General features: G+C 42.7%; 1 protein-coding gene across 1 annotated transcript; it reads left to right on the top strand.

The window, feature by feature from the left end:
- The first annotated feature begins 5,144 nt into the window (after window positions 1–5,144).
- On the top strand, window positions 5,145–19,819 carry LOC308476756 (lipase member M-like). The gene is made up of 9 exons (XM_081004613.1): window positions 5,145–5,250; window positions 6,376–6,493; window positions 7,393–7,591; window positions 9,798–9,907; window positions 11,070–11,209; window positions 12,410–12,559; window positions 16,233–16,304; window positions 17,606–17,671; window positions 19,200–19,819. Exons 1-9 carry the CDS (start codon window positions 5,146–5,148, stop codon window positions 19,431–19,433), a joined length of 1,194 nt encoding a protein of 397 aa, XP_080860739.1. The 5' UTR covers window position 5,145; the 3' UTR covers window positions 19,434–19,819.
- The last annotated feature ends 6,691 nt before the right edge of the window (window positions 19,820–26,510 follow it).

Below are 26,510 nucleotides of genomic sequence, written 5' to 3'. Positions count from 1 at the left end.
TGCTTCATGGAGGCAAGACCTACAAGGAATGAGTTGCTGTGTTAATTAGGCCTGACAGTGCAGTAAGTCTGCGAGGAGTGTTTTGCTAACAAACTTCCACGGTGTAATTTATGACCTGTTCACTCCTGACACCAGCGCTATGCCTGCAGACATGGGCGCACACACATCTGACAATGGTGGTGCCGGAAAGTGTGAAGATGTAGGTATGATGCATTCAACTTAACTTGCAGGGATTTGATTTGCAAAGAAAATTGGCTGTCAAATAAATGATGCTGCTGTCATGAATGTACCATAAATATGGCACATTAAACATGAGCTTAGGCTGAAGCAAAGGCAGATTTAGGGAAGCATGACCAATTCCCCCCAAACTGGGTGCTGGACCAAGAGGGGTGCCGCAGGGTGCCACAACTATGATGTAGCACACACAGAGAATGGAAGGTCAAGGGGTACCAAATTTTGGTCTCACACAGGGTGCCAGTGAAATTTAAAAGACCAAAGTTTGCCCCTGGCTGAAGCATATGTATCCGACATGTGGTACGTGTAGTAATGACATGTGTACATGTGGTAATGACAAAGGAACTGTGGCATAAAACTTAAGGGTTGCTAAAAGGCTAATGGCAGAGGCATGACAAGAAATCGTTTATTAAGCAGATCACTTTAACGGCATGGGAATTCATTTCCAAAACATGGGCTCTACAGCTTATGAACATTTGTGCAGAATATTAGTAATTTGGGGAAGCATAGATTTGCATCATGTCATTTTCAAGGCACAAAATCCCATTGCTCGCTATCCTCCATGCAATGGAGTGACCCCAGATTCCAAAGCTGCCTTGTGGATGCATTCCCTCTGCCATGACTGTGAGTTGCCAAGTGCATTACTACACATCACCTGTCATGTGAATTTATTTCCTTAACATCTGATGCAAGTATTAGTTGGGTGTTCCCAGCAAAATATAGAAGGCTCTGCCAGTCAAGTCTTATTGCTAAAGAAGGCACCAACAATATTATATGCTGTGGAACTCATTCAAAAAACCTACTCCTGTTGAAACACAGCAAGAGGACTCTGGTTGGTAATATGTTCCTTGACTCTATTTTTGCTTTTTGTTTGGCTCCATTTTGAGGGTTTCAGTAAGGAATAGCAAGGTATGGTGGAGTTGTTAATATTTTTTGAAAGAAAGTTTAAGCAGGTGTGGGGAATTCATGGCCACCCAAGGCCAATGGTCAGCAAGGATGGGAACTGTCTAGAGAGGCGGAACTTAAGCATCCCCGACTTAAAACAAAGGCAGCTCCAAAGATTACAAACAAGTGCACATAGAGAATGTGAGCTGCGCTGACTCTGTTCTCACTTCTTGTATCTTGCAGAGAATCCCATATGTTTTCATGTTTTGTAAGCAGCTATGGAAACTAGAAATGAAAACAAAAACTGGATGCAGTAGGGCTGGCAGTTGTTAACTCTATTGTATAATTTGCAACGCAATTCTTACTATGCATACACAAACAATAGCTAACTGGTTTAATATGCAATGTTTAGGAAAATGAATATTAATTTGCTTATATGAATTTGTAGCCTGTCACTGTGTGGCTTCATGTGGCAAAATGTTGCTCTGCTGTTTCCCTTCTACCAGAGAATTTTCACCTTGTGCCACGTTCTTTATAAATATGACCCAATCATTCAGAACCAGCCACACAAAATTAGTAATTGTGCATGTATGAATGATGCACTGCCGGTTTTCTCCAGTGTCTAGGGGTCCCTTTTGCCACCTTTGACTAGTATGCCAGCTGTGGCTGCTCTTCGAGAGAGATAAGTTGGCAACAGTGAGCCACAGATTGATATCTTCCAGATTTAATTTCTTCAGTGTGCTTTACCTGGGGCTGCCCTTCACTTTGGAGCAGAAGCTGCAAAACAGTGTAAGTGCATGGTTGATCTTTGAGGCAGCCTATTGGCAACAAGTGATTCCTTTGCTGAAAGCATTGCTCTGGCTGCCAGTTTACTGCCAGGCTAGATTCACGATTATACACTATATAAACAGTGTAGAAACAGCCTCTCCTCCTGCAGCCTCCCCCAGCCTGTTAAATTTGTTCATGGTACCATCTACCTGTCAAGCTGCTACCAGTAACTCCCTACTTTCAAGGCTCGCCGGGTTCTGGGAGATGGTGGGTCTGGAATGCTTTCTAGTGATCATGTGTCAGCCAGCTGCTCCTGCTCAGCCTCTCCCTCTTCCATTATTTCCCAACTTTCCCCCCATCTGCTTCTGAGCTGTGACCTCCCTCAAACCCATGTTGTAAATCTAAATTGTCTTCCTCTGGAAGGGTCAGGCTGGGGAGGTGGTCTCCACTATTCCTCCTCTGCCTAGTGGTGTAAGAAGGGGGTGCGGTGGGTGTGGTCCGCCCCGGGTGTCATCACTGAGGGAGGTGACAAAATGGCTGTGATGGCCTGGGAATCCGATTCAGAAGCCGAATTGGGGGAACTCCAGCCTGCACAGGAGTCCCCGCATCCAGGGCCAGCTGAGCTGGGGCAGCGCCTTGACTCTGAGGCACCTGCACCTGTGCCAGATCCTCAGGAGCAGGCACCAGGTGAATCTACTCTGGCTCTGGAGGGGATTGAGGACACATTGCCTATAGGTGCGCCTCTCCCAGCCCTGTCAGGGGAAGGCAAGTCTCCCCCTGGGTCCAGTAACCCTCCAGCCTCTCCTGAGCTGCAGAGGCTCAGGGCAGAGAGGTGGAGGGAACTGGTTTCTCCCAGGAGGAGTGCTCGCCTTAAGGCCAGAAGAGGCGGGTCACCTGGGGGCCGGGACCGCCCCTGGCCTCAGAGAAGATAAAGGCCAGTCAGCCTGGTCCCAGGTTGCGGGAGCAACATCGTTGAAGAGCTGTTTCGGCCAGCACCCAGTCCTGTTCCTCCAGAGTTCCTGTCCTTGCCCGGCACCTCGCTTCAGACCCCGCTTCGCCCATTGAGGACTGTCTGCCAACCCTCAACTCAGGTCCTGGACCTCGCCCCACGGTAACCTCCCCCTGGGACTAGCACAATGGCAAAAATATGTGTTTTTGAAAAAACGACTCCCACACCCACTGCACCCTGTTGGCTATTTGCAGACTAGTTGCACTGCAGAGAGCTTGCTGGGGGGACCAAAGAATATCTGGTCTTGAGATTCTTTGAATGAAATTTAGCTTGCCTATAGCAGAACAATACAAAGTTTTGTTAGGAAATGGCTTATCTTCACCTGTAAAGGTGAAACCACACACCATAGGCGTTTCCTTCCCATTCGCATTTTCTAAACATAACATTTCAACAAGATCATCAATTTTTGCAGTTTGATGAACCAGAAAAGATCCATTTTTGCCTTTCTCAATTTGCATGGATAAATAATTTTTAGTTATGCCTAATTCCACCACATCAAATTTGTTCTGTAACTGTGATACTACCTGTTCATATTCCTGTTTAGTTTTTGTAGAAATTAACACATCATCTACATACGCACATATTTTTGCTACAGTGTTTGCCCTTTCCTTTATAAACACACAATTGTCTGCCTTTCCTTGTGAAAAACCAATATCCAGCAATTCTTTTGCTAATGTTTGGTGCCAATTCCTTCCACTTTGGTGCAGACCATAAAGGGATTTATTTAATTTGCATACCAAACCTTCAGCGACGTCTATGCCTTCAGGAACACGCATAAAAATTTGATCTTTTAAATCTGCAAACAAATCTGCGGTTTTTATATCTAAATGATAAATAGAATGTCCACGTTGTGATGCATCTTTTAACAAAAGCTTAACTGTTTCATATTTTACACTTGGTGAATAACACAAATCATAATCTTCGCCTGGAATTTGTTGAAAACGCCTAGCAACTAATCTAGCCTTGTACCTTACCACTTCATTTTTGTCATTCATTTTAACTCTATAAACCCATTTTGAACCAATAAGTCTCATATCTGGTGTTTGTGGTACAAGAGACCAAGTGTTATGCTCTTTTAAAGAAGCCACTCTGGGCAGCTCCCAATCAAGTGTTAAAAACAATAAAGCATTAAATATTAAAAACTTCCCTAAAGAGGGCTGCCTTCAGATGTCTTCTAAAGATAAGATAGCTGCTTATTTCCTTCACATCTGATGGAAGGTCGTTCCACAGGGCGGGTGCTTCTACTGAGAAGGCCCTCTGTCTGGTTCCCTGTAACCTTACTTCTCGCAGTGAAGGAACTGCCAGAAGGCCCTTGGCACTGGATCTTGGCTCACCCTGCCCCCATGGCAGCTTGCCCTGCCCCCATGGTTGGCTTGCTCTGTCCCCGGCTGCAGGCTGCGCGTGCCACCCCGGGCACCTGAGCGGCTAACTACTACCCTGCTGCCTACCCTGTAGGTAGAACATGCTGCAACTCAGGCATGTGTTTTATTTAGTTAGTTCATAAAATCTAAGTACTGCTTGTTTATATAGAAAAACTTCAAAACGGTTTGCTAAAAAATATTTTTAAAAATAAAATTATCCCCCCAAAATTACACCATAATTTAAAACACATAGAAAGTAAAAACTACAGTGAAATAAACTGAAACTCCTACAAATTTTCTAAAAATCTGGGTAGGCTTGTCTAAATAAGAATGTATTCAGCAGGCGCTGAAAGGAACACATTGAAGGCACCTGCCTAATATCAAGAGGCAGGGAATTCTAAAGTGTTGGTGCTGCCACACAGAAAGATCGAGTTCTTACAGATGTGTGGGTATTATGTGAAGTGGTCAAGTAGGCACATGTGGCGTAAGGTGATATCGTAAGTAAACTGGTGCCTTTAGGCACTGTGGCTCCAGATCCCTGGAATCATCTTCTCCTTGAATGGAAACATGCTTCAACATTTCTATATATTTAGATGTTGGCTGAAAACTTTTATCCTCCAATTAGTCTGCTCAGGTTCTGCAATGTTGGATTCGTGTTTTTAATACTGTTTTATCATTTGCACAAGGTTTAAAAGTTTTGGGTTTGTTTTTTTTGTATGGTACTAAGGTATTCTTTGAATGTAGAGCAGTTCATATATTTTGGAATAAATTATTAAAGTGTATATATTTTGTCAGCATTACTTGTGAAGTGATAGCTGTGAGTTTTCCTCACCCCGTCTTGTTTTCTCCTCTTCCACACCACCTTTACAAACAATACATAGACAGAAGATGTGGTGGCTTGTTGCCATCGCTTGCCTAATACAAGCAACTGGAGGCTCAGAAGAATTGAGTAGGAGGAGAAGAGATGCAAATCCTGAGGTTCACATGAATGTCGTAAGCTACATAATCTTTTTATAAATGTTATCATAGATGCAGGCCTGAGATAGGCCTGGAATGCAGATCTGAGGGAGCCAAAAAGCAGCACTTGTTCTTTCTCTCTTCCTTCCCCCAGTCTAGAACAGGGATAGCCAACAAGGTGCCTCAAGCTGCTGTTGTGGCGCTCCAGTTCCCATGAGCCTCAGCCTGCATGGCCAAAGGTCAGGGCCTAATGGGAGTTTTAGCCCAACAACATCCGCAGGGCACAGTGTTGGAAATCCCAGATCTAGAACATCAAAAACATAACTATTGATTAATGGGGTGGGGATATGCAATTAGGAGCAATGACAAACAACCCATTGGGGAATGCGGAACTTTTCCTTGAAGTGATACTGAGGAGCCTGGGAAACACAAAGCAATGCTGCTTCCAGTTTCCCTCCTACTGTCATGAACTCTGCGCAGACTTCTTGGCAGAGTGGCTCAAAGGGGGGAGGAAGAACTGGACAAGAGAGTTGATCTTTGGGAGTAGCCCAGTGGCCTGAGAGGTGCAGATCCTTCAAGTGTCCCTATTTTTCAGAAACAGTCCCGGATTTACAGAACCTGTCCCAATTTCTGTTTTGATCCCAGAATGCCCCGCTTTTACTTAGGACATCCCTGTTTCCATTGGAGAAATGTTGGAGGGTATGGAATAAGATGTCCCTATTTCCATCAGAGAAACATTGGAGGGTATGGAGGTGCTGAGCTGGATGCGGGAGAAGGGCTGAGTGGGTAGTCATGAGAACGCCCTGCTTCAGCGCTGTCAGTGCCCAAGAAGAGCTGCCTGACTTGGCTTCCTGCTACTGAAGCACTTCTCGCTTCTGGGGATGTGCCTGAGTCTTAATCAGACAGGATGTGATGTGGCTGAAGCAGTGTGAGCGGACACAGCCCACTTACCCAGTTCCATAGCTCAGGGTGGCGGCTGCAGATATGCCTATGTCGATTCCTAGGGCGGCTTCTGTCAATCCAGGATGTCCCAGCTAAATTGGGAGACTTGAGGGGTATGGAGTAGGTCTACCAGGATTCACCCAAGGTGGTCTCCTCTCTGGCAGACAGATTAAAACATGAATTAAAACATCTCAGCAATTTATTTTATTTCTTTTTCAGAGTGAGCTGATCTGTTACAAAGGATACCCCAGTGAAGAGTATGAAGTCTTAACAGATGATGGCTATTATTTGACAATAAACAGAATACCTTTTGGAAGAAAAAATCTTACAGTCAGAGGTATCTGGTATATATTTATATTTTAACAAATCCTAAGTCTATGAAAGTGGTATAAGAAAAGCCTTAATCGCTAAACCAGTGCCATGTTTTGAAAATACTAAAGCTTTACTTAAGCTATCAAAGCCTCAGTCAAGCCCAGAAGCGACTGGTCCCAGAAGGCCATTGCATGACCCCTAGAGCCCCACAAAAGCATTCAGAATCACAGGTGGGCTGAAACTGAAGGGGCGGAAGGGCAGGAAAACCAGCTCCACTCCTCGTGTCAAAAGCCGATTTAGGGGGGCGCCACAGGTTCGCCCGCAGTGGGTGCCAAGCCAAAAGGGTGCTTCGGGGGCGCTGCAGCTATGATGAACAACAGAAGGTGAGAGGTGGGAGGCACCACTGAAATTTAAAAGTCCAAAATCTGCCACTGCAACTGTCCTATGTTGAGCAGGAAGGCCTGAAGGGGGCTTATAAGTGCTTTCAGCTGAATGCAGTTCCAAGCCTCTCTGTAAGTGAGAAGCAGCCCGCTTGGTCAGAATCACATGGAAGCATCCCCATAGAAGCACATGGAAAGGTATTGAGAAGAGCATGCTTTCAAGGTCGCTTCAAACCTTCCAGGAAAGTCAGTGGTGGGGTGCGCATCCCTAGTGCATGTGGGGGCTTTGGGAGCAGGGCTGTTGGCTGCACACACGCCTGTTTCAGTGTTCACATGTTCTTTTGAATGCTTGAATAGGGCTTTGCTAAGAAGCCTCTTCTACAGTCAAGGCTCCGATTCATGTGCCTAACAAAGTTATTGACATAATGGACTGAAATATAAATGATGGTTTCCGAACATGAGAGATATTTCTTAAAATCATCTTTGTTATCATGGCACGGAAATTCTTATCTGCTTTGTTTTAAAATTTTCTTTTTTAAACTAGGTCCCAAGCCTGTTGTGTTACTGCAACATGGAATACTTGCAGAAGCTAGCTTCTGGGTCGAAAACATGGCCAACAACAGCTTCGGATTCATATTAGCAGACGCCGGCTATGATGTTTGGATGGGGAACAGCAGAGGAACGAGCTGGTCTCAGAGACACCAGAATCTGTCAACTGACCAAGATGAATTTTGGGATTTCAGGTAGTTTGGATGGAAAAAAGTAACAATATCATAGCAATTGACGGTATTATCTTGCACATTAACTATTAAATTATGAAGATAATATAAATATTCATGAAATTTGCAAACACCTATTATTCACTCAGATTATTCACATTACAAAAGCAAGCATGGCTCATCTACCTGAGTAATGTCAACAGTGATTGGCAGTGCCTCTCCAGGGCTGATGTCAGAGATCAAACTAGGGACCTTATCCATGTAAATAATGGACTCCTACTATTGCACTACTGGCCCCATGCCATCAGTTATTCAGATATACACAAACTGATGATAAACATTCCATGAACTTTCAGATTATGCACCTATCATCTTCTCTAAAGAGATGCTGGTAGATAGGCTACATACCAGAGGTAATGCTCAATGTGTGAGAAGAATTTTGTGTGTGTTGGGGTAGTGGTGGCTATTAACCAGTGCAATGATATAATTTTGCTGAAACAATTAAGATATTCCCTGCCTTTTTGAAAGACTTTTTGACCACAAAGTCATGGAACTCTTCTCTCTTCTCATCCCTACCAGCAGCATCTACATGTTAGGCATGGGCTTTAGCGGGAGAGATCTGCACAGCATAAACTTATATCCAGCAAAATCAGAGTGCTGTTGTTGATCATAATAGTTAGTCCTCGTTAGGGATGGAAGGATCTGTCTGTAGAAGTCTACAAGCTGGAGGTTTTTCACATCCTACAGATCTATGTGTGATTTTCTATGTCTGATGCCTGTTAGAAGTAAAACGTGGATGCCAAGACCCTCAAAATGAATTCTGAACAAAATTGGTGAAGCAGCAAAGAGTCTATTGAGTACAATGCGTTCATGCAAGAGCAGGTGTCCAAAGTAGGAACAGCCCAAATTGGCAAGGCACAATCTTATATTCTTTATACCCAAAGCACAGGTTCCCTCCCTTGTTTCCCCACTGGCTGGGTACATGCAGGGTTTACAGCCTATCATGACCTCCTAATTAAAATACTAAAATCCCCGCCTTTGTTGACATCTCCCATTACTCTAGTTCCAACGACTGCTACTCCTGTTTACCTTTCTCCTTATTTGGTCCATGTTTCTTATGGTTTTACACATTGACTCAAGCAATAAATCCACATCCCAACCACTAGTGGGTGTAACCGAGTCCCATATTAGTTGAAACGTACAGATAAATCGCAAACGGCTGCAAACAGCCCTATCTATAAGCCTCCTAACCACAAGATATGTGTAAGCAAGTTTCTGCTGTCTGCGGTCATCTAACCGTTGCAGCCTTGTGGCCTTTTGAAAAGGCAACATTTTTATTCCTCACAATGCCCCTTTCCCCTGATTCATATGTGAGGGGACCATTGTGGCTGGGTGAACCTGCTACTCCTAGTTAGGGATGGAAGGATCTGTCTGTTTTGGTTCTCTCAGTTTGTCATTTCCCCCCAAACTTAAATTTGGTTCTCCACATATCTGCAGCAATTTGAAAATTTTCTTTTTAACAAGTCTTCAGGAAAATTATTCAGTGCTTTAGTGCAAATTTCTCTTGATATATTTTGGTGTGCACATTTTATCATGTCATTTTCACTAATTTTTATTCACAGTTTTGCATAATATGTGTATTTTTGCAAACTTTTGATTGGTTGGAGGATGACATCACAACATATGGATAAATATGAATTTTGAAAGACGGCCGTATTTCAGTTGTCATATTGTCTTAGAAAGTGCGAATTTGAAAAATTCAGGTTTCAATGCAATCTGAATCAAATCCCTTCCCCTCCCCTCATCATACCCTTAATTTCAATAGGGTTACACTGAGCAGGACAGTAACTAAAAGCTATAGATCTCTACGCATGTTGGATTTCCACATACATACTGTGACCTGCACGATTCCAGAATGTGTGGAAAGAAGTAGAAGTCTACATACTGAACATCTTCACATCCTACAGCCTGCTTTTATGTGTGATGGTTCTTCATGAGATTCATGTGTGAAGTGAAAAAACGGGGTGTGGGTGTGATGTTTAGTGATGTTCTGTTGCTGGAAGCAACCGCTGCAAAATTAAAGTGGAGAATAGGGATGGTGGCGCCATCACCTGGTTCTGCACCCACATTTCAAGCAAAACCTTCCAGAAGGCAACTCTGGGTGAACATCTAGGAGTTCAGATGAAGAGGTGTCACTAATTTTGCCATAACATTTAAACCTTTTCTTCAGTTTCCATGAAATGGCCATCTATGATCTTCCAGCAATGATCAACTTCATTCTGAAGAAAACTGGGCAGAAGCAACTGTATTACATAGGCTACTCTCAAGGCGCTACCATTGGTATGCTAAAGTGGACTGGTCCATTTTTGTCTCTTTCTCTTGTTCTCTCTCTTTCAAAAAAAATGTCCTATGTTCTGCCCTTCGGGATCCTGGAGCCAGCTGTAAGGATTCAAGTCTTGCCCCCAGCACTGGCAATGATTTTGTGAATTTGTCAGCACTGTTTTGCCTGCATTCCCTTCATGCTCTTGCTTGACTCACCTATAGGTTACATTGGACTTTCGAGGGAATATCGGGTGGATATGGTTTCTAGTAGACCAGGGATCAGAAATAACCACCTCCCAGGCTAGATGCATCCCAGATCCAGTTTTCAATTGGCCTTCTGGGTCCCCCCCCGCCCTGCAACCATCAGCTATTCAGTGGGAATGAAAATAACCTGTTATGTTACAGAATAAAACCTTACAATAAGTCCCACAGTTATCGTGACAACTCTGACCCTGCTGCTCACACAGCTATGGTCCAGACCTTCCCAGTGTGAGGTCCATTTTAGGGCTTTACAGTAACAAGGCAAACAGAGCTCAGTGCTTGTCCCATATAACTTAGATTATATTACAGTTGCTGTGTAGTGATACCTTTAAAAAAATGCCTATATGACCTGAAGTCTAGAATAGGTATTCATTGTAAATCTGTTCATTCACCTAATGAGTATATCTGTAAAAGAGAAACTTTTAAAGAATCACCTACATTACTTTACTGGCAACTGGCTTCAACCTAAAGTGAAGAGGGGTGAGGGTTGGGTTTTTCCACTCTTCACTGCCCCTCAGTTTCCTAACAGCAGCTCCAGTGTCCATATAAGGCAGATATAGGGAACCTGTGGTCCTCTAGACGCTGTTGGACTCCAACTCCCATCAGCTCCAGCCAGGAATGATGGGAGCTGTGTTGCAGCAACATCAGGGGGACCACAGGTTCTCCTCTGCTATAGGGCCAGGGAGCAAGGGGGAACTCATTTCAGTGGTGCCCTGTGAAATGCCAAAATTCAATGCCTTTAATTATAGTAGCAGAGCTCCCAAGGATCTGCACCTAGTGTGACCAAGCCGGTTGTGCTACCCTAAGTCTGCCTCTGCAGGGAGTACCCTTTAAACTGGTGAATGAATTTTTTAACATGGTTATCAGCAGCTCCAAACGCCCACTGTGTTTTTCTCGTTCGCCCTCCTCTCCCTTTCAGGTTTCATCGCATTTTCAGTCATACCAGAACTGTCTCAGAAAGTCAACATGTTTTTTGCCCTGGCTCCTGTGATTTCTCTTCAGCATGCAACAAGCCCTATGTTGAAAATAAGCCCCATGTTTCCTGAATACTCATCCAAGGTACCCGTCAATCACTATTTTATGACCGCGGAAATCAAGAATTTGCAAATGGAAACTCAACCCCCCTTTCAAAATTTGCTCATCTCCAAATTATGGTTCTCTGGCCAAGTAATATGTACAAAAAATGCATAAACCAGGGTAAAATATTCATATACAGTAAATAGTGAAAATAACATACAAAATGCATTATAATAGGGAAAATTGCTCTGCAAAAATTATGTGTGCTCGGCAACATTGCATACAAAAATGTGCATTGCTCAGAAATTTTCATGCAGACTTTTTTGTTTTGTTTTGTTTTTAATCACAAACTTGATGTGGGAATTATGCAGAACTGAGCTTAAGCATGGGAGAATGAGAAACGGAGAAAAATGAAATAGATGAGCCTATCCGCACCCACTGGCAGAGGAAGGGGGGCGTGGGGAGAGCGCACCAGCCCAGGCACCATTGGGGAGGGGGCTACAATCGTGGCCACCCCCGGACACATGCCACGCACCCCCCACCATGCCAGGGCCTACGCCTCCGTGAGCAATGTGTCAAGCTGGATAGCTCAGTTGGTAAGACCATGGTGCTGATAACACCAAGGTTGCAGGTTCGATCCCTGTATGGACCAGCTGCATGTTCCTGCATTGCAGGGGGTTGGACTAGATGATCCTCAGGGTCCCTTCCAACTCTACAGTTCTATGATTCTATGATTCTAAGCCCACTGGACGCGCACCATGCCCCTGCGGGCGGTGCATCACACCCCCCGGGCTCATGCCACGCCCCCCACGGGGCTCACGCCACGCCCCCACAAGTGATGTGCCACGCCCCTGGGATGCGCGCCAGCCACTCCCCCACCTACTCTCTATCCCTGGTGCCGGAGCATGCAGCTTTGTCACTGTCCACACCCCAACCTTCCTGCATTGAACTGGAAGGTCTGAAGGGGACTTTTAAGTAGATTTGGTTGGACAGGCGTACAAACCTCCCTGTAACTGGATCTGGGTGTTATCAGCGAATGTGGGAAGGTTGGAGATGGAGCAGGTGCAGCTGCCACATGCAGGCACACTGAGGGCAGGATCACCACATGGTTTCCTCCTCCTGGTCTCCAATTTAAATCTTTTAGGAGGTGCAGCCAGGGAGAAGGAAATCCCTAGAGGCGTGTAGCTTATTTTGCCACTTTATGAAAGCTTCATTATATGTAAGGTCTTTATATCTTTACAGAGCATGCTTGCCAGAGGAAAATTTGTTTTGTCTCGCAAGCCTGCGAGAGACTTTATGCAGAAATTATGCCGCGCTTCTTTTATGCAGAAATTATGTGTGCGCCTCATTTTCACTATTTCGGGTGGATTCAATGCAACAAATCTAAATATGGTATGTAGATGTGTGAAGAAGGCATAGTAGTTGATTACTGGTTTATCTATATGTTCTACTTTTCACAAGCTTTCGTTTTTGAGGCAAAAAGCTTCCAAAGGGAGCAAAAATTCCATGGCTAATTGAAATCTTGGTTAGAGTCAGATGAAAATGCTTTACACACTGGAAAAGTCCTGTTGAACAGAAATTAATAATAATAATAATAATAATAATAATAATAATAATAATATAATAATAATAATAATAATAATAATAATAATAATAATAATAATAATAATATTACTTATACCCCACCCAACTGGCTGGGCCTCCCCAGCCAGTCTGGGCAGCTTCCAACAGGATATTAAAAACACAATAAAACATCAAACATTAAAAACTTCCCTAAACAAGGCTGACCAGCTGTCTTCTAAAAGTCTGATAGCTGTTTATTTCCTTGACATCTGATGGGAGGGCGTTCCACAGGGCGGGCACCACTACCGAGAAGGCCCTCTGCCTGGTTCCCTGCAATTACTCTTCTTGCAGTGAGGGAACCACCAGAATGCCCTCGGTGCTGGATCTCAATGTCCAGGCAGAACGATTGTGGTGGAGACGTTCTTTCAGGTATACTGGCCGGAGGCCATTTAGAGATTTAAAGATCAGCACCAACACTTTGAATTGTGCTTGGAAACATAAGAGGACTTACTCCTGAGTACATACACCTAGAATTGCACCATTACACCACAATCCTATACAGGCCTACTCAGAAGCAAGTCTCACTGACTTCAATGGAACTTAAGTTCTGGAAAACATGTACAGCATTGCAGCCTTCGTGGGTTGGCATGTTTGCATATGTCCAGATTGCACATGATATGATTTCAGATCAGAATGTGTTTTCAATGAAACAAATCTGTGCACATTTTTTGTTCTTCCCCTTCTTCTTCGAAATAATATTTATTAAATTTTCCATTTTAAACCAATTAAAACTACATTAAAACATTCCAAATTACAATTAATCATATAAAAGCCAAATACAAATGCTGAATTATCTATCTTTTTAGTGTCTTCCCATGCTCTGAAGTTCGCGGAGTGCTGATCAACCAATGTCGCATTGCATTTCATAATTCTTCAGTGAACCACTCCAATGTTAATCCTTCTGTCTTTTATTTATTTTTATTCCTTCAGCCACTGGTCTGTTCAACTTTTGCTTTTATAAATCTGTGTGGAATCTTCCTTGTTGAAATCCATATTATATTTCTGCTCTCAAGGGCCGTAATATTCCAAGTCTCAAACAAAGAGATGCCAGCAGCCCTTGGCAACTCTCCTGGGTTCCCCTCTGCGCGTTCGCAGCATCTCTTTGCAAGCTGATATTTCTGCCAGATCTTAACAACTCAGTTCAGGATTTTTTCCCACTGAAGGTAGCTGCCAAGTCCACACTCAGACCACATATAAACAAATCAAAGCGGCTACCAAATGCTTTTCCAAACCAGCTGTTTTTTAAGTAGTAGCCTTTCTGGGGGAGGTTTTACCAAATATAACTGGGAATACAGATATCAAGAAATAGAACTTTAAAGGCTTACCTCCCCCTGGGACTATATAATTACCGGTAATCCATATGTTGATTCAACAAGCTGGTCAGACTTAGCAAAGTTACTTTCAGTTCTCTGTGGCTGCTTGCAGATTTTAAACTGCGTCACTCCACTCTGCCATAAATCTCAGGCAAACATCCAAAGTTGTTTGGCGTCTCTCCAGCTGTTAATGAAATGTTGCTTCTACGCTGATACAATAAATCAAACCAGGGCGTCCTTTCATCCTCCTCTTAATTAACTCATAGTCCAGATTCCACACCATCCTTTTCACTTGTTAGGTTTAAAGTCTACTCACATATCCCAAGCAGCGTCTTAAGTTGTAGCAAAAGTCTTTCTCCAGATCTAATCCTTCTCAGTGGCTGGTTAAATTTGCAAGTTATTTTCTCTCCGCAAGTTCAAAGTAAGCCTGCTAAATAAGTCTGAATTTTATCTTTAAAAATAAGCAGGAGCCCTCTGCTCATGACGACGACATTCGGAGAGTTACCTAGGCGTGTGTGTTTTCCACTCAATGCCCTCTGCCCCCACAATCCCTCGGGATGGGTGTCAGACATTTGGCAACTGCGGCTGAATCTGCCTACTCTACAACCCTGGAGGAGTTTTGGGGAGGCTAATTACTCCCATATTCCCTCCCTTATCCGCACAAAAAGGCTCTGATGGGAAAAAACACACAGCTGTCAGCCAGTCATTTCTACTACACTTCAAACGTTTTCTGAAATCACTGGTGTTTGCCCAAATTCCTCATTCTCACTGAAACTGCATAGCTTCCTGCTCCAGTCCTTTTCTCATTGCAATGTGTCCCCTCTATTCCCCACTACCACCACAAGGTGGTGCTATCTCAGTATTGGAAACCTGAGAGAGGCAGATGTGGAGCAGCTCGGGTGACCATTGCTAAACATGAAAGGTGAGCAAATGGGATCCCAGAGAGATTAGAGTTCCTGGGTTTACAGCTCAGGGTTTGTCTAGACTGGAAACAAACCATGAACTTGTGTTTGCGTGACAAGCTAAGCCAAACCATGGCTTAGCTCACAGCAGGGCAAGAGCAGGAGGACCCCGAGAGGAACGAAGCAAACTCCTTTCCAGGAATCTTCACACTTGGAACTAAGCCAAGGTTTTTAGCTTAGCATTTCATGTAAACCAATCCCCTAAGTACTATGCAAACACAAAATACCATACAACAAGAAATTCAGATATAATCAAAGGAGTAGCAGTATGACTGGGCTTCTAAAATACTTTAAGTCAGGGCCTTTTTTTTCCAGCTGGAACTCACTGGCACCTCTTAGGTGGGCACTTTTGCCATTCTAAGAGAAAGAGGGAGGTGATCATGCTGAGGTCCGGCACCTCTTTTTCTAGAAAAAATGGCGCTGCTTTTAATACTTTCAAAAGCACAGCATGGGGTTGGACATTACCTTGACAAGCAGCCACTGACTGATCTGTCTTCCGTGATTTTTTCTCGACGCCTTTCAAAGCCAGCATTGCATCTTGCAGAAGCCAATTTCCAGCTGAGCTATGCACTGGGTGGCAAAGATCGTTTGTTTTGTCTGTCCTGAATCTGCCAACCAAAAGCTTCACTGGGTGGCTTCAGGTTATTGAAATACAAGAGCGTGAAACCCCAAACCCTCTCCCTCTGCACCATGCATAATTGTATGCCAAGGGTCAGCAAACATTTTCAGCAGGGGGCCGGTCCACTGTCCCTCAGACCTTGGGGGGGGCGGACTATATTTTTTGGGGGGAGGGGTTGGGAATGAACGAATTCCTATGCCCACAAATAACCCAGAGATGCATTTTAAATAAAAGCACACATTCTGCTCATGTAAAAACACCAGGCAGGCCCCACATATAACCCAGCTGTGCATTTTAAATAAAAGGACACATTCTACTCATGTAAAAACATGCTGATTCCTGGACCGTCTGCAGGCCGGATTTAGAAGGCGATTGGGCCGGATCCGGCCCCTGGGCTTTAGTTTGCCTACCCATGTTGTATGCTATCCTACTCACCTTATTTCTAGACTAGTTACAGATGTAGTTTCCTTTGCCTGTTCCTCAGATTATTATTTTTAAAAATAAATTTTAAAAATGTGTTTGCTTTTCAAATCAAATGTTTCTCACAGAGCCGTGCAGATGTGTATGCAGCTCATTTTCCAGATGCAACATCATCTAAAAACTTTCTACACTGGAAACAGGTAGAGTTGTGCACTTTTAAGCAGATGTGGTGGTCAAGAGGGTTCTATGGTTCTATGGTCTGTCAAATATTGCAAACTCATATTGACTGCATTTGTGTGTTCAGACCCAGAAACCTCCCCCCTACATAAATTCACACTGGCCTCAAATTTTGGTTTTGGTTTTTGGCAGAATTTAGGCCACAACGTTATTGATTACAGAAAGTGAATGGTTGCATAGGTTCTGGTTCAACTAGCTCCCTGCCGTGCAGGTATAATAATAATAATAATAATAATAATAATAATAATAATAATAATTTATTATTTATACCCCGCCCATCCGGCTGGGTTTCCCCAGCCACTCTGGGAAGCATCCAACTGAATATTAAAAACGGTACAGCATCAGACATTAAAAACTTCCCTAAAGAGGGCTGCCTTCAGTTGTCTTTTAAAAGTAAAATAGTTGTTTAGCACTATTAGCACTGACCCCAGGGTTCCAGCATAGGTCAGCCAAGGGTGAACACCTGGATAAGTGGAAAGCTGGGAACAAGCTATCTCCGCCACCCAAATGTCCCGCTGGAATCAGGCACAGGCACAACCCCCTCTCAGGGGCTGACCAAACCATTGAGTCCCTGGATTCCTTTAATGGAATACCCTTACATAGGGATGGCGAGAGCGTTCTCCCATCCCTATCACTTGAACCAGAGCCTATCCACAACCTTACAAATTGTGAAGATTTGCTAAGTGGCAGGCGAAACCCAAATGGCAACAGCCAATCAGCCAAGTGGGAAAAACTCCTGCCGTGCCCCTATGCCAATGACAGACGACACACGACAGCATAGCAAGGTCAAGCACAAAGCCCTAAAAGTAGGGAGAGGTGGACTGGTGTTCCGAATGAACGTGCCGAAAGGGGAAGCTTGCATGGGTATAAATAGGTCCCTTGAACCGTTTGGACTGTGTCCCATTGGCCAGATTGCACCCAGCTATGAGGGACCTACCAATAGGGTGTTGTGGCTGACCAATCATACCTACCCACAACACAGGGAGCCGATTGTCCAGGTCTCACTGCAATACGTGCCCTCTTTAAGGGAGGACCCGATATAACACTTAACTGTTAGAGCTTCCACCAAAGAAAATACTGGAATTGTTAGTGTGCGTAACATTCCCTGGGAAGCCCTTAACCACAATTAAACCATTTTAAGTTGGTACTATTGTTCTGCTTCAAGCTGGCTGCTGATAATACCAGCAGTGGCAGAGTTTTCACAATGTTCACTAATATGTATAATGCATTATCTAATTCTATGGCTCTCCTATTATTTTGATAGATAAGAGATTCGGGGTTATTCAGGTATTTTGACTATGGGAACAAGAATGAGGCAAGATATAACCAGGTAAGAGAGAACAACTTTTAGGTGAAAAAATAAGTTTCTTCACTAATTTATATGTATTCCATTTTTCCTCCATGGAGCTCATAAGTGGTTCTCCTCCTCCCTGTCATATTCTCATAACAACCCTCAAATGGGTTGTATCCAACTTAGATCTATTCAGTGTAGACCCATTGAAATGGACGAACTTGAGTTAGCCATGTATAGCTTCAATAGGTTTACTCAGATTAGGACTACAATTCTCCATGTAAGCAGAAGCAGAATATCTCTGATTACATAGTTACTATGGAGAGACCACAGCAGCCAGTGATCATTACAGTTTGTGGGGATAACCAGTTGGCCATTGTGGGGTCAAGAATCCTAGACTAAATGAATGTGATGTGGAAGACAAGTTCTTAAGCCCTTAAAGAAGAGTGCAAACTCAGCATCACTTACCATAGACTAGAAATTAATTACGCCACATTCCACAATATGTTCTTTTTTAAAAACAAAACAAAACAATTTTTAATTAATTTTCATTTATAACAATCCAATACAAGCCACATTAATACAATACCAAATTATAATACAATTAAAAAAGCCAATTATCCAATACCAAATTAAACAATCCGTGCTCTAGATTTCGGGGAATGATATTCTTATTTTGTTCAGCTCCAATACTCTTAGTTAGTCCAAATACGACAGTTCCGATCCTGAGTTTTATTTTTATTTTTAATATAAGCAGGGGTGATGCAGAAGCCTGGCTTGGAAACAAAGTCTGCAGTAAGAGAGGCCCCCACAGGAAGTGGCCTTACAGTGATTCAGACCACTGGTCCATCTAGCTCAGAGTTGTCACACCAAGGCAGCAGCTCTCCATGATTTCAGAGTGCAAAGCAGGCACTCTACCACCTCCTCAAAATGTGGGGTGAATCTCCCAACTCCCAAACTCCTTTTCCTCACTCAGATCAAGCTCTGTGTGCTTGGAGGGGGTCCCAGAGCCATTTCCATCACCTCAAACACTCTGCCCATTCCCATGAAGGGGACATGGTGCTGGCAGCAAAGAAATGAGGAGAACTCTCCTCTTTCTCCTCTCATCATCATTCTAGCTGCATGATGGGCCACAGACCACAGGAGTACCTCTTCAGGGGAGCTTGTACTGCCACTCAGATTGCCTCAGGGTTTCCCCCCACCATTGGTTTGGGGTTTTTTTAATTCACTTTTTTGCAATTTTATAAACCACAAATTCTAAAAGTGGTTTAAATCATTTCTACAGAGGACAGAGGTACACTTACTGTATTTTTATATGGGTTTTGGTTGCAAAATGGGGGGGGGGGAGAGACAGCAGCTAATCCGAGGAGAGCCTCAGTGGATTCACTCATCCCAATTTAAATCATGCTAGCAGTCCATGAGTGTTCTAGTTAGGAAGAAGGAAAATCTATCCTCCATATAAACCTGTGAACAGCCCATAGGTAGTCTGAATTGTGTCAAGGTGCTGTTATGAAGAACACTTGTGTGTTTATGGGTGTTTATTGATCCTCTTTCTTTTACTCTCCAGAGCGTTCCACCTTTGTATAAAGTAGAAGACATGAGTGTCCCAACTGCAGTGTGGTCTGGTGGGAATGACATCATTGCAAGCCCAGGAGATACAGCCATCTTAGTTTCTCGCATCTCTAACCTAGTTTACTACAAAAATATATCATACTGGAACCACTGGGATTTCATCTGGGGCCTCAATGCCCCCAAACTGGTGTACTGCAAAATCATAGAGTGGATGGGGAAGTCTCTGTAAATCGATATTTTGCTATAACAGATTTAATTCAGTATCTTTTATTAACCATTCTTTCTTTTACACCTGTCACAACAACCCCTGTGCCCTGCTAACATGGAGAGCCCTTCTAGGCCACTGAAACCCACAGTTTGCTTGAGTTGCAAAACAATGAAGCTTGGAACTGTGCAATGGAGAACTTAAGAAACAGAAATGGAATACTAGCTCCGCCCAAGGTATGATGGATAACAGCAACAAATGACAAAAGATAGACATAATAAAGTATAAGGACAGAATAATAGCCACACACAAGAAGAGCAAAAAGAGTTTGAAGGCTTCACCTGAAGGACTGTAAATTATTTGATGTGTTAATGCAAATGGAAGTCATTAAAATTGCAGCTGCGGTATAAGGGTTTGTTATTATGACTGGTGTGTCATTTGAATTTATAAGTTTTTGGAATGCAGAGTTTAAGTAAATTATCAAATCATCTGTAGGAGCCATGAAGTCATGGCAAAGGCTTGTAGCGCCACCTGGTGCCTCGCTGACCTCGGTGACCTGCATGTCCGTGCCTTGCAGTGTATTAAGTGCATAACCTTATATGGAGTTATGTTCCCCCTCTGGGCAGTAATTACCTTATATGGCGATGGGTGGGTAAAAGCCATGACCGGATGAGGTAACGTGAGACATTGGCAAACGGCCATGCGACAGGAGAGAGAAAAGGAGAATAAAATCGGAGGAGAGCGGTCGAAGGAGCTGCTCATACCACCCTGAAAATATTGCTGGCTCTCTGTGCCTTTTTTCAAATGCTATGCAGCGCCATTTGTGACGGCTAGCTTCCGTCAATCATCAATTCTGGCATGCAGGGAGCCAACAAAATAATATAATTTGGCATCTGAACATTTGGCATTAATAATTGTATTATAATTCGGTATTATAATTTGGTATTGACAATGAGGCTTTTATTGGGTTATTGTAATTGAAAACTAATAAAATTATTACACAGAGAATCAATCCCTCTGCCCACATAACTGAGGTGAATAGGAGCTGGGGCCTGTCTTGTGACATTTCGCTAAACAGAGACAACTACCATTGAATTATCACTGTAAGGACATAGCATGAGAGGCAGAGGATATCCAGTGAGTGAACTAGTCCAGAGAAATCCCACTGATTTAGTAATATATTTTGTTTTTTTTTTTTAAATAATATTTATTAAGATTTTCAAAAAAAAAATACAGAAAGCAAGAATTAAAATACGTTCATAACCTTATTTTCATATATCCACTTTCTGGGACTCCCCCCTTCCCCCACCCCTACCATATTCCTTTTTCATATTGTTGGCTCCACAAGCTCTCAGTTCTGATTAAAAACTTAATTTGTTTAAACCATTATTCGAATTTAAAATTTCTACACTCCACATCAATACCCTTAATAAAATACAGAAAATTTCTTTCCCAGGGCCCACCCCATTTTCATTCCACAATTTCCCTTTTTTTTTTAATAATAAAGACACCCCACATAATAGAAGTATCAGAAATAAGAAATAAAGAGTATAATAGATGAGACAAAGCCAGTTCAAAAAAAAAGAAGTTGACAAGCCTTTGGATTTTAGTTCTCCCCCCCTGTCCCCGGTTTAATTTCCCCCTGACCACCAAACCATGTTATCCGCCTGGAATTCTTACAATCCATAAATCACCTATTTCCCCCAACTCCTTGCTGGTTTTTTTTTTTTTTTTTTTCCTTTCATAATTATTTTTAGAACACTTAACTTCAGATCTTTAATAAAGCTCCCCCCATTGTTCTTTCCAAATTGTAGTCCAGTTTCCTCTTGTTCCGCTGCTGAAACGTTCTAATTCAGAAGCTTAGTAAGTCTGCAGGGATTATTGTTATTCAGGAACAAAAACTTGCGTTCAGTCCCTTCCTTTCTTCAATAGAAAATTCTATTGTCTCCTTTAGCTGAACACCCTGTAGACAAAATATTATTTCCGTTTTGCAGCTTTCCCAGAAGATAACCAGTCCTGTAAAATTCCAATGGTGTTTTTCCACTTACGACCATCTTTGTAATGTCCCGAAACTCCTCTAGGGGGATTGTTGTAACTTTGTCTTCTCTAGTCCAAAAGTCCGATTGTTATCCATGTTTTCGCCATTTTGTATCCAAGTTTTAACAAATTGTAGCAAATTGTAACAAATTTAGCCAGCAAAGTTCTCATAATAAAATCCTCTCTGCTTTCCGACTTTGACAGCTACTTTGACAGCTGTCAAAATCTCCGACTCTTTTCACCAGGCTCTCTCTGCAATCACCCCGGTTCCCGGGGGGGGGGGTTACGTTTCTTCTCCCTCAATTCATCCTCCAGCACAGTTCTTATGATTCCCCATCGTGGAATTCTTAGTTTTTATCAGCAATACAAATCTTTTTGGACCTTGGTTTCCCCGTCCTTGTCTTGAAAGGTTTACAATAGGGGGGGGACTGACTTCCTTTTTGGATCCCCCCCCGCTCGTATCCAATTCAAAAAGAAATTCTTTTTTTCCTCCTTTTAAACCCAGTTTCCAAATTACTCACGGGTTGTTGTCTAAAAGTCCGAATTTTCAATGGAAGAAGTCAGCGCTCTCCGCCGGATGGCATGCGGCTGCGCTCGGCAGGGATAGCAGAGGACTCAAAGCACCACGCTTCTCCCCGGCACCCGATCCGTAGCCTTTAAAAAGGCTCCTTCACGAGTCGGGAGGGCGCTAGCGGTGCCAGCCGAGTCTCCATGTCCACGACCCTCGTGGCCGTGGTTTTTAAGGGTCCCCGCATCGCCGGTGCGGTAGGACCCAGCCCCTGCCGAGCAGGCTCCCTCCGGAGCTCGGAGGGAGTCCGCCATTCGGCGATGGCGCCAACCCGGAAGCCTCGATTTAGTAATATATTTTGACTTTGCTCAGCAGACACCTCCCTTTCATTGTCAGGCCTTTCAGACTGACCAGACCAATCAAAGGCCTGGAATGATTCTGAAACAGACCATCTAGAAACCCTCTTTGGCAACTGAGACAAGGAGGGTTGGAGAAGGGAGGACGAGGAACCTGCACACCCCAAAAAAAGAGCTGAGGCCTATCCTGCAATATTTTTTTCTAAACAGAGAAAAAACAAATTGTGAATTTTCACCAGAAGAATTTAGGGGCACCAGGGCTGAGCAACGAGACACTTAAGGACCATTTCATCAACATCATCATTTTTAATTTGTATACCGTCTTTCTAGCTTACAATACCCAAGGCGGTTTACAAGCTGAAGCAATGTACATCTTATAACAATCTAATGCAGTACAAAAATGTGAAAACAAAACAAAACTTTAAAACAAGCAATCTACATCATAAAAGTAACATTCAACAATCATTAGAATAGCATAAAATAAGAATATTATCAACATATAAAAGTTAAACAGAAATCCACTCAACAGTTACAATAAATAATTTCTAAACTATAATCACTGAAACAGCAAGCCACAGTACATAAAATAATACAATACAAATTGAGAAGCAGAGATTAGAGGGTGGACGAAGGCAGGTGGAAGGAGGCCTTGCCTGAGGAAGTCTCTCCCCTCACAGTTCTTCCTCCAGGACCAGCTCCCTTTTGAGGACTCCCACAGAGCACTGCAACTGCTAGGGACAGTTTTTGGTATTTGTTGCTCTGTTCTAAGAGGGGTTATGAAACAAGACCATTTAGATGTTGTATGGTCTCCATTTATATGCTTTATACACTGCATATGTCCTCAGTGTCCTCTATGCGGCGAAGCTAACTTATTGTTATGTGACTCTTATTTATAAAGTGTCCCTTTGCAGGATCTATTTCATCGTGATATCTGCAACAGTGTACTGTTGTCTATTTCATCCTAATTGCAATAACGTGCTCCACACAATTCTTATTCTCTGTTTCTTCATTGTTTATCTTGTACGCACATTGTTTTGAAAACTCAGGAAATACTTCTTAAGAAAGATGCATTGATGTTGGGTAAGGAGATGTGATGCTGGAGTGGGACTAGAAGCGTGGTTCCTCCATTGCTTCAACATGGAACTGCCCTCAACTCAAATATGGTAACTTATGATTGGGGGAATGATGAATGAAATCCAGTTGCTTGCCATATTTCCATAATGAGACATTCTCTTTGGTGCAATTTATAAGAAGATGCAGAAAGAGGTGTATAGGAGAGTATTAATGGTTAAGCACCATCCTTAACCATTACAAATTTTGATTCCCCTCCTGTCCCTATGAATCTCTCCTCCTCCTTCCTGAGAAAATAAAATAAATTCCTCTTACAAAGGGGGTAATGCACAGAAGTGATCAGTAGTGGTGTTGCATGTGGTGGAGCTGAACTGTGGAACCACCCAGCTAATACTGATATCACTGCTGCTTACTTATACTAGGCTGGTGCTTGGGCCCAAACCTCACTGCTACCTCACCGCAGCCTGGTCCAAGAAAGCAGCTGGTTGGGAGGGTGGCTCTGCCCCACCATGTGTGATAAGGGATAGTGAAGCCTCCTTTAGATTGGAATAAGTTGCATCTGACGTGGTTATGCAATCATAAAGTATGTCTTGTCAAGATTCTGATTAAGCCATCATCCAATGCATTGCAACCCTAGAAATCACTCCAACATTTGCACAACTTGACCAACTTCCAGTAACATAGAGAAATAGGGTTGGGTTTCATCTGTGTATTGATGACACAATACCCTGTAACCCCAGATTTCAACTTAGCAATAGCTTCGTAGATATATTATAAAGCATGGGAAACCTAAGGTACATCACAGCATAACCACCATGCGGCCAAACACTGTTGGCTATTTGCAGTATGGTAGCGCTGCAGAGAGCTTGCTGGGGAGACCATGCATTAAAAGGTAGGTTCTCAGATAGGAAAGTAACTGAGCCATTTGAGCGTCTACATTGTGATTTAGTGGGGCCACTCCCACCATCATTAGGAGGTTCTAAGTACTGGCTTACTCTCATAGACCAGTATAGTAGATATTGTTGGACTTATGCAATAGCTGAGAAGTCCCAAGCATTTGAGAAGTACAAAGTTTTTTGCAACTGGGTAAAAACGCACTTTAACAAACCTATTAAGAACCTGTTTTCTGACCGGGGCGGGGAATTTGTTTCTGAGGATTTTGAGAATTTCCTGGAAGCGCAGGGGACTACTCATGAGTTATCTTGCCCCCGAAGTCCCTGGCAAAATGGGCTTGTTGAAGTTGTGCAGCGTGACTTGCAGGCAGGGGTTAAAACTTATCTGCACGATGCTAATCTGCCCAAAGACTTTTGGGCTGAAGTGCTTAATGTGTTTTGTTATGTTAGAAATCGCAGTTATCATTCTGGTTTAGAAGTCACCCCCTATGAGAAGCTGTTTAAAAAACGCCCTAATCTGAAATACCTACGCATTTGGGGTTCAGATGTAATTATGCATTATCCCGCTAAGCAGAAATTGGGTGAGCGTAGTGTTCAGGGAAAAGTAATGGGCTACCAGCAGGGGGCGTATAGAATTTATATACCAGCAACTGGCAAATTTCATATTACCAGAAGCATGATACAAACTGTAAATTGGAATGGTGTTGCTGTTTTCCAAGATACTAACGGTATAGATGATACTGAGGAAGAAGAGGAAGAAGCAGAAGCAGCAGGAAATGGTGCTTCTGAATTAATGGAAGACGACAAAAAGCCTGTTGAATCTGATAATTTGTTTGATGATTTAAAGTCACAGGCACCCGAGGGGAGGTTAGATTCTCTTGAGTTTTCTGACCATGAACTTAGCCCACAGGCATCTCTTCAGCCTGACAATGATTTACAACCTGAAACTAGTGGTTCACTTAGTCCCATTAAGTCTGAGGAGTCTGACTCTCCTTCCAGACTGAGACGTTCAGATAAAAAGAGACAGAAGCCGCAATGTTTTGCAGATGAACATTTTAATACTGTGTATGCCAATAAGGTGGTTTTTGAGCCAAAAAGCTACAATGATGTTCAGAATTTACCTAAGCACCAAGCTGTAAATTGGTATAAAGCTATGAACTCTGAGATAGCTTCTTTAAAAGAGCATAACACTTGGTCTCTTGTACCACAAACCCCAGATATGAGACTTATTGATTCAAAATGGGTTTATAGAGTTAAAATGAATGACAAAAATGAAGTTGTAAGGTACAAAGCAAGATTAGTTGCTAGGCGTTTTCAACAAATTCCAGGCGAAGATTATGATTTGTGCTATTCACCAAGTGTAAAATATGAAACAGTTAAGCTTTTGTTAAAAGATGCATCACAACGTGGACATTCTATTTATCATTTAGATATAAAAACTGCAGATTTGTTTGCAGATTTAAAAGACCAAATTTTTATGCGTGTTCCTGAAGGCATAGACGCCGCTGAAGGTTTGGTATGCAAATTAAATAAATCCCTTTATGGTTTGCACCAAAGTGGAAGGAATTGGCACCAAACTTTAGCAAAAGAATTGCTGGATATTGGTTTTTCACAAGGAAGGGCAGACCATTGTGTGTTTATAAAGGAAAGGGCAAACTCTGTAGCAAAAATATGTGCGTATGTAGATGATGTGTTAATTTCTACAAAAACTAAACAGGAATATGAACAGGTAGTAACACAGTTACAGAAGAAATTTGATGTGGTGGAATTAGGCATAGCTAAAAATTACTTATCCATGCAAACTGAGAAAGGCAAAAATGGATCTTTTCTAGTTCATCAAACTGCAAAAATTGATGATCTAGTAGAAATGCTATGTTTAGAAAATGCAAATGGAAAGGAAACACCTGTGGTGTGTGGTTTCACCTTTACAGGTGAAGATAAGCCATTTCCTAACAAAACTTTGTATCGTTCTGCTATAGGCAAGCTAAATTTCATTCAAAGAATCTCAAGACCAGATATAACTTATGCTTTTCACTTTCTGGCAAAATTTGTGGAAAAGCCCACTACACAATGTTTCTCTGCTCTTAAGAGAGTGGTAATGTACCTTAAACATACCAAACATTATAGGTTGCAGTTTACATCAAGTATTGACAGAGGTTTTGAAATTTTCTGTGATGCATCTCATGCAGTGGAACAAAATAATTGCAGGGGTGTGTCTGGTATGGTGTTCTGTTAT

This window comes from Podarcis pityusensis (genome assembly GCF_964106645.2).
Source record: "Podarcis pityusensis genome assembly, chromosome: 5".
Classification (NCBI taxonomy): Eukaryota; Metazoa; Chordata; class Lepidosauria; order Squamata; family Lacertidae; genus Podarcis; species Podarcis pityusensis.
Note: the sequence above shows the minus strand (reverse complement) of the source record. Positions and strands in the feature narration are given on the sequence as shown.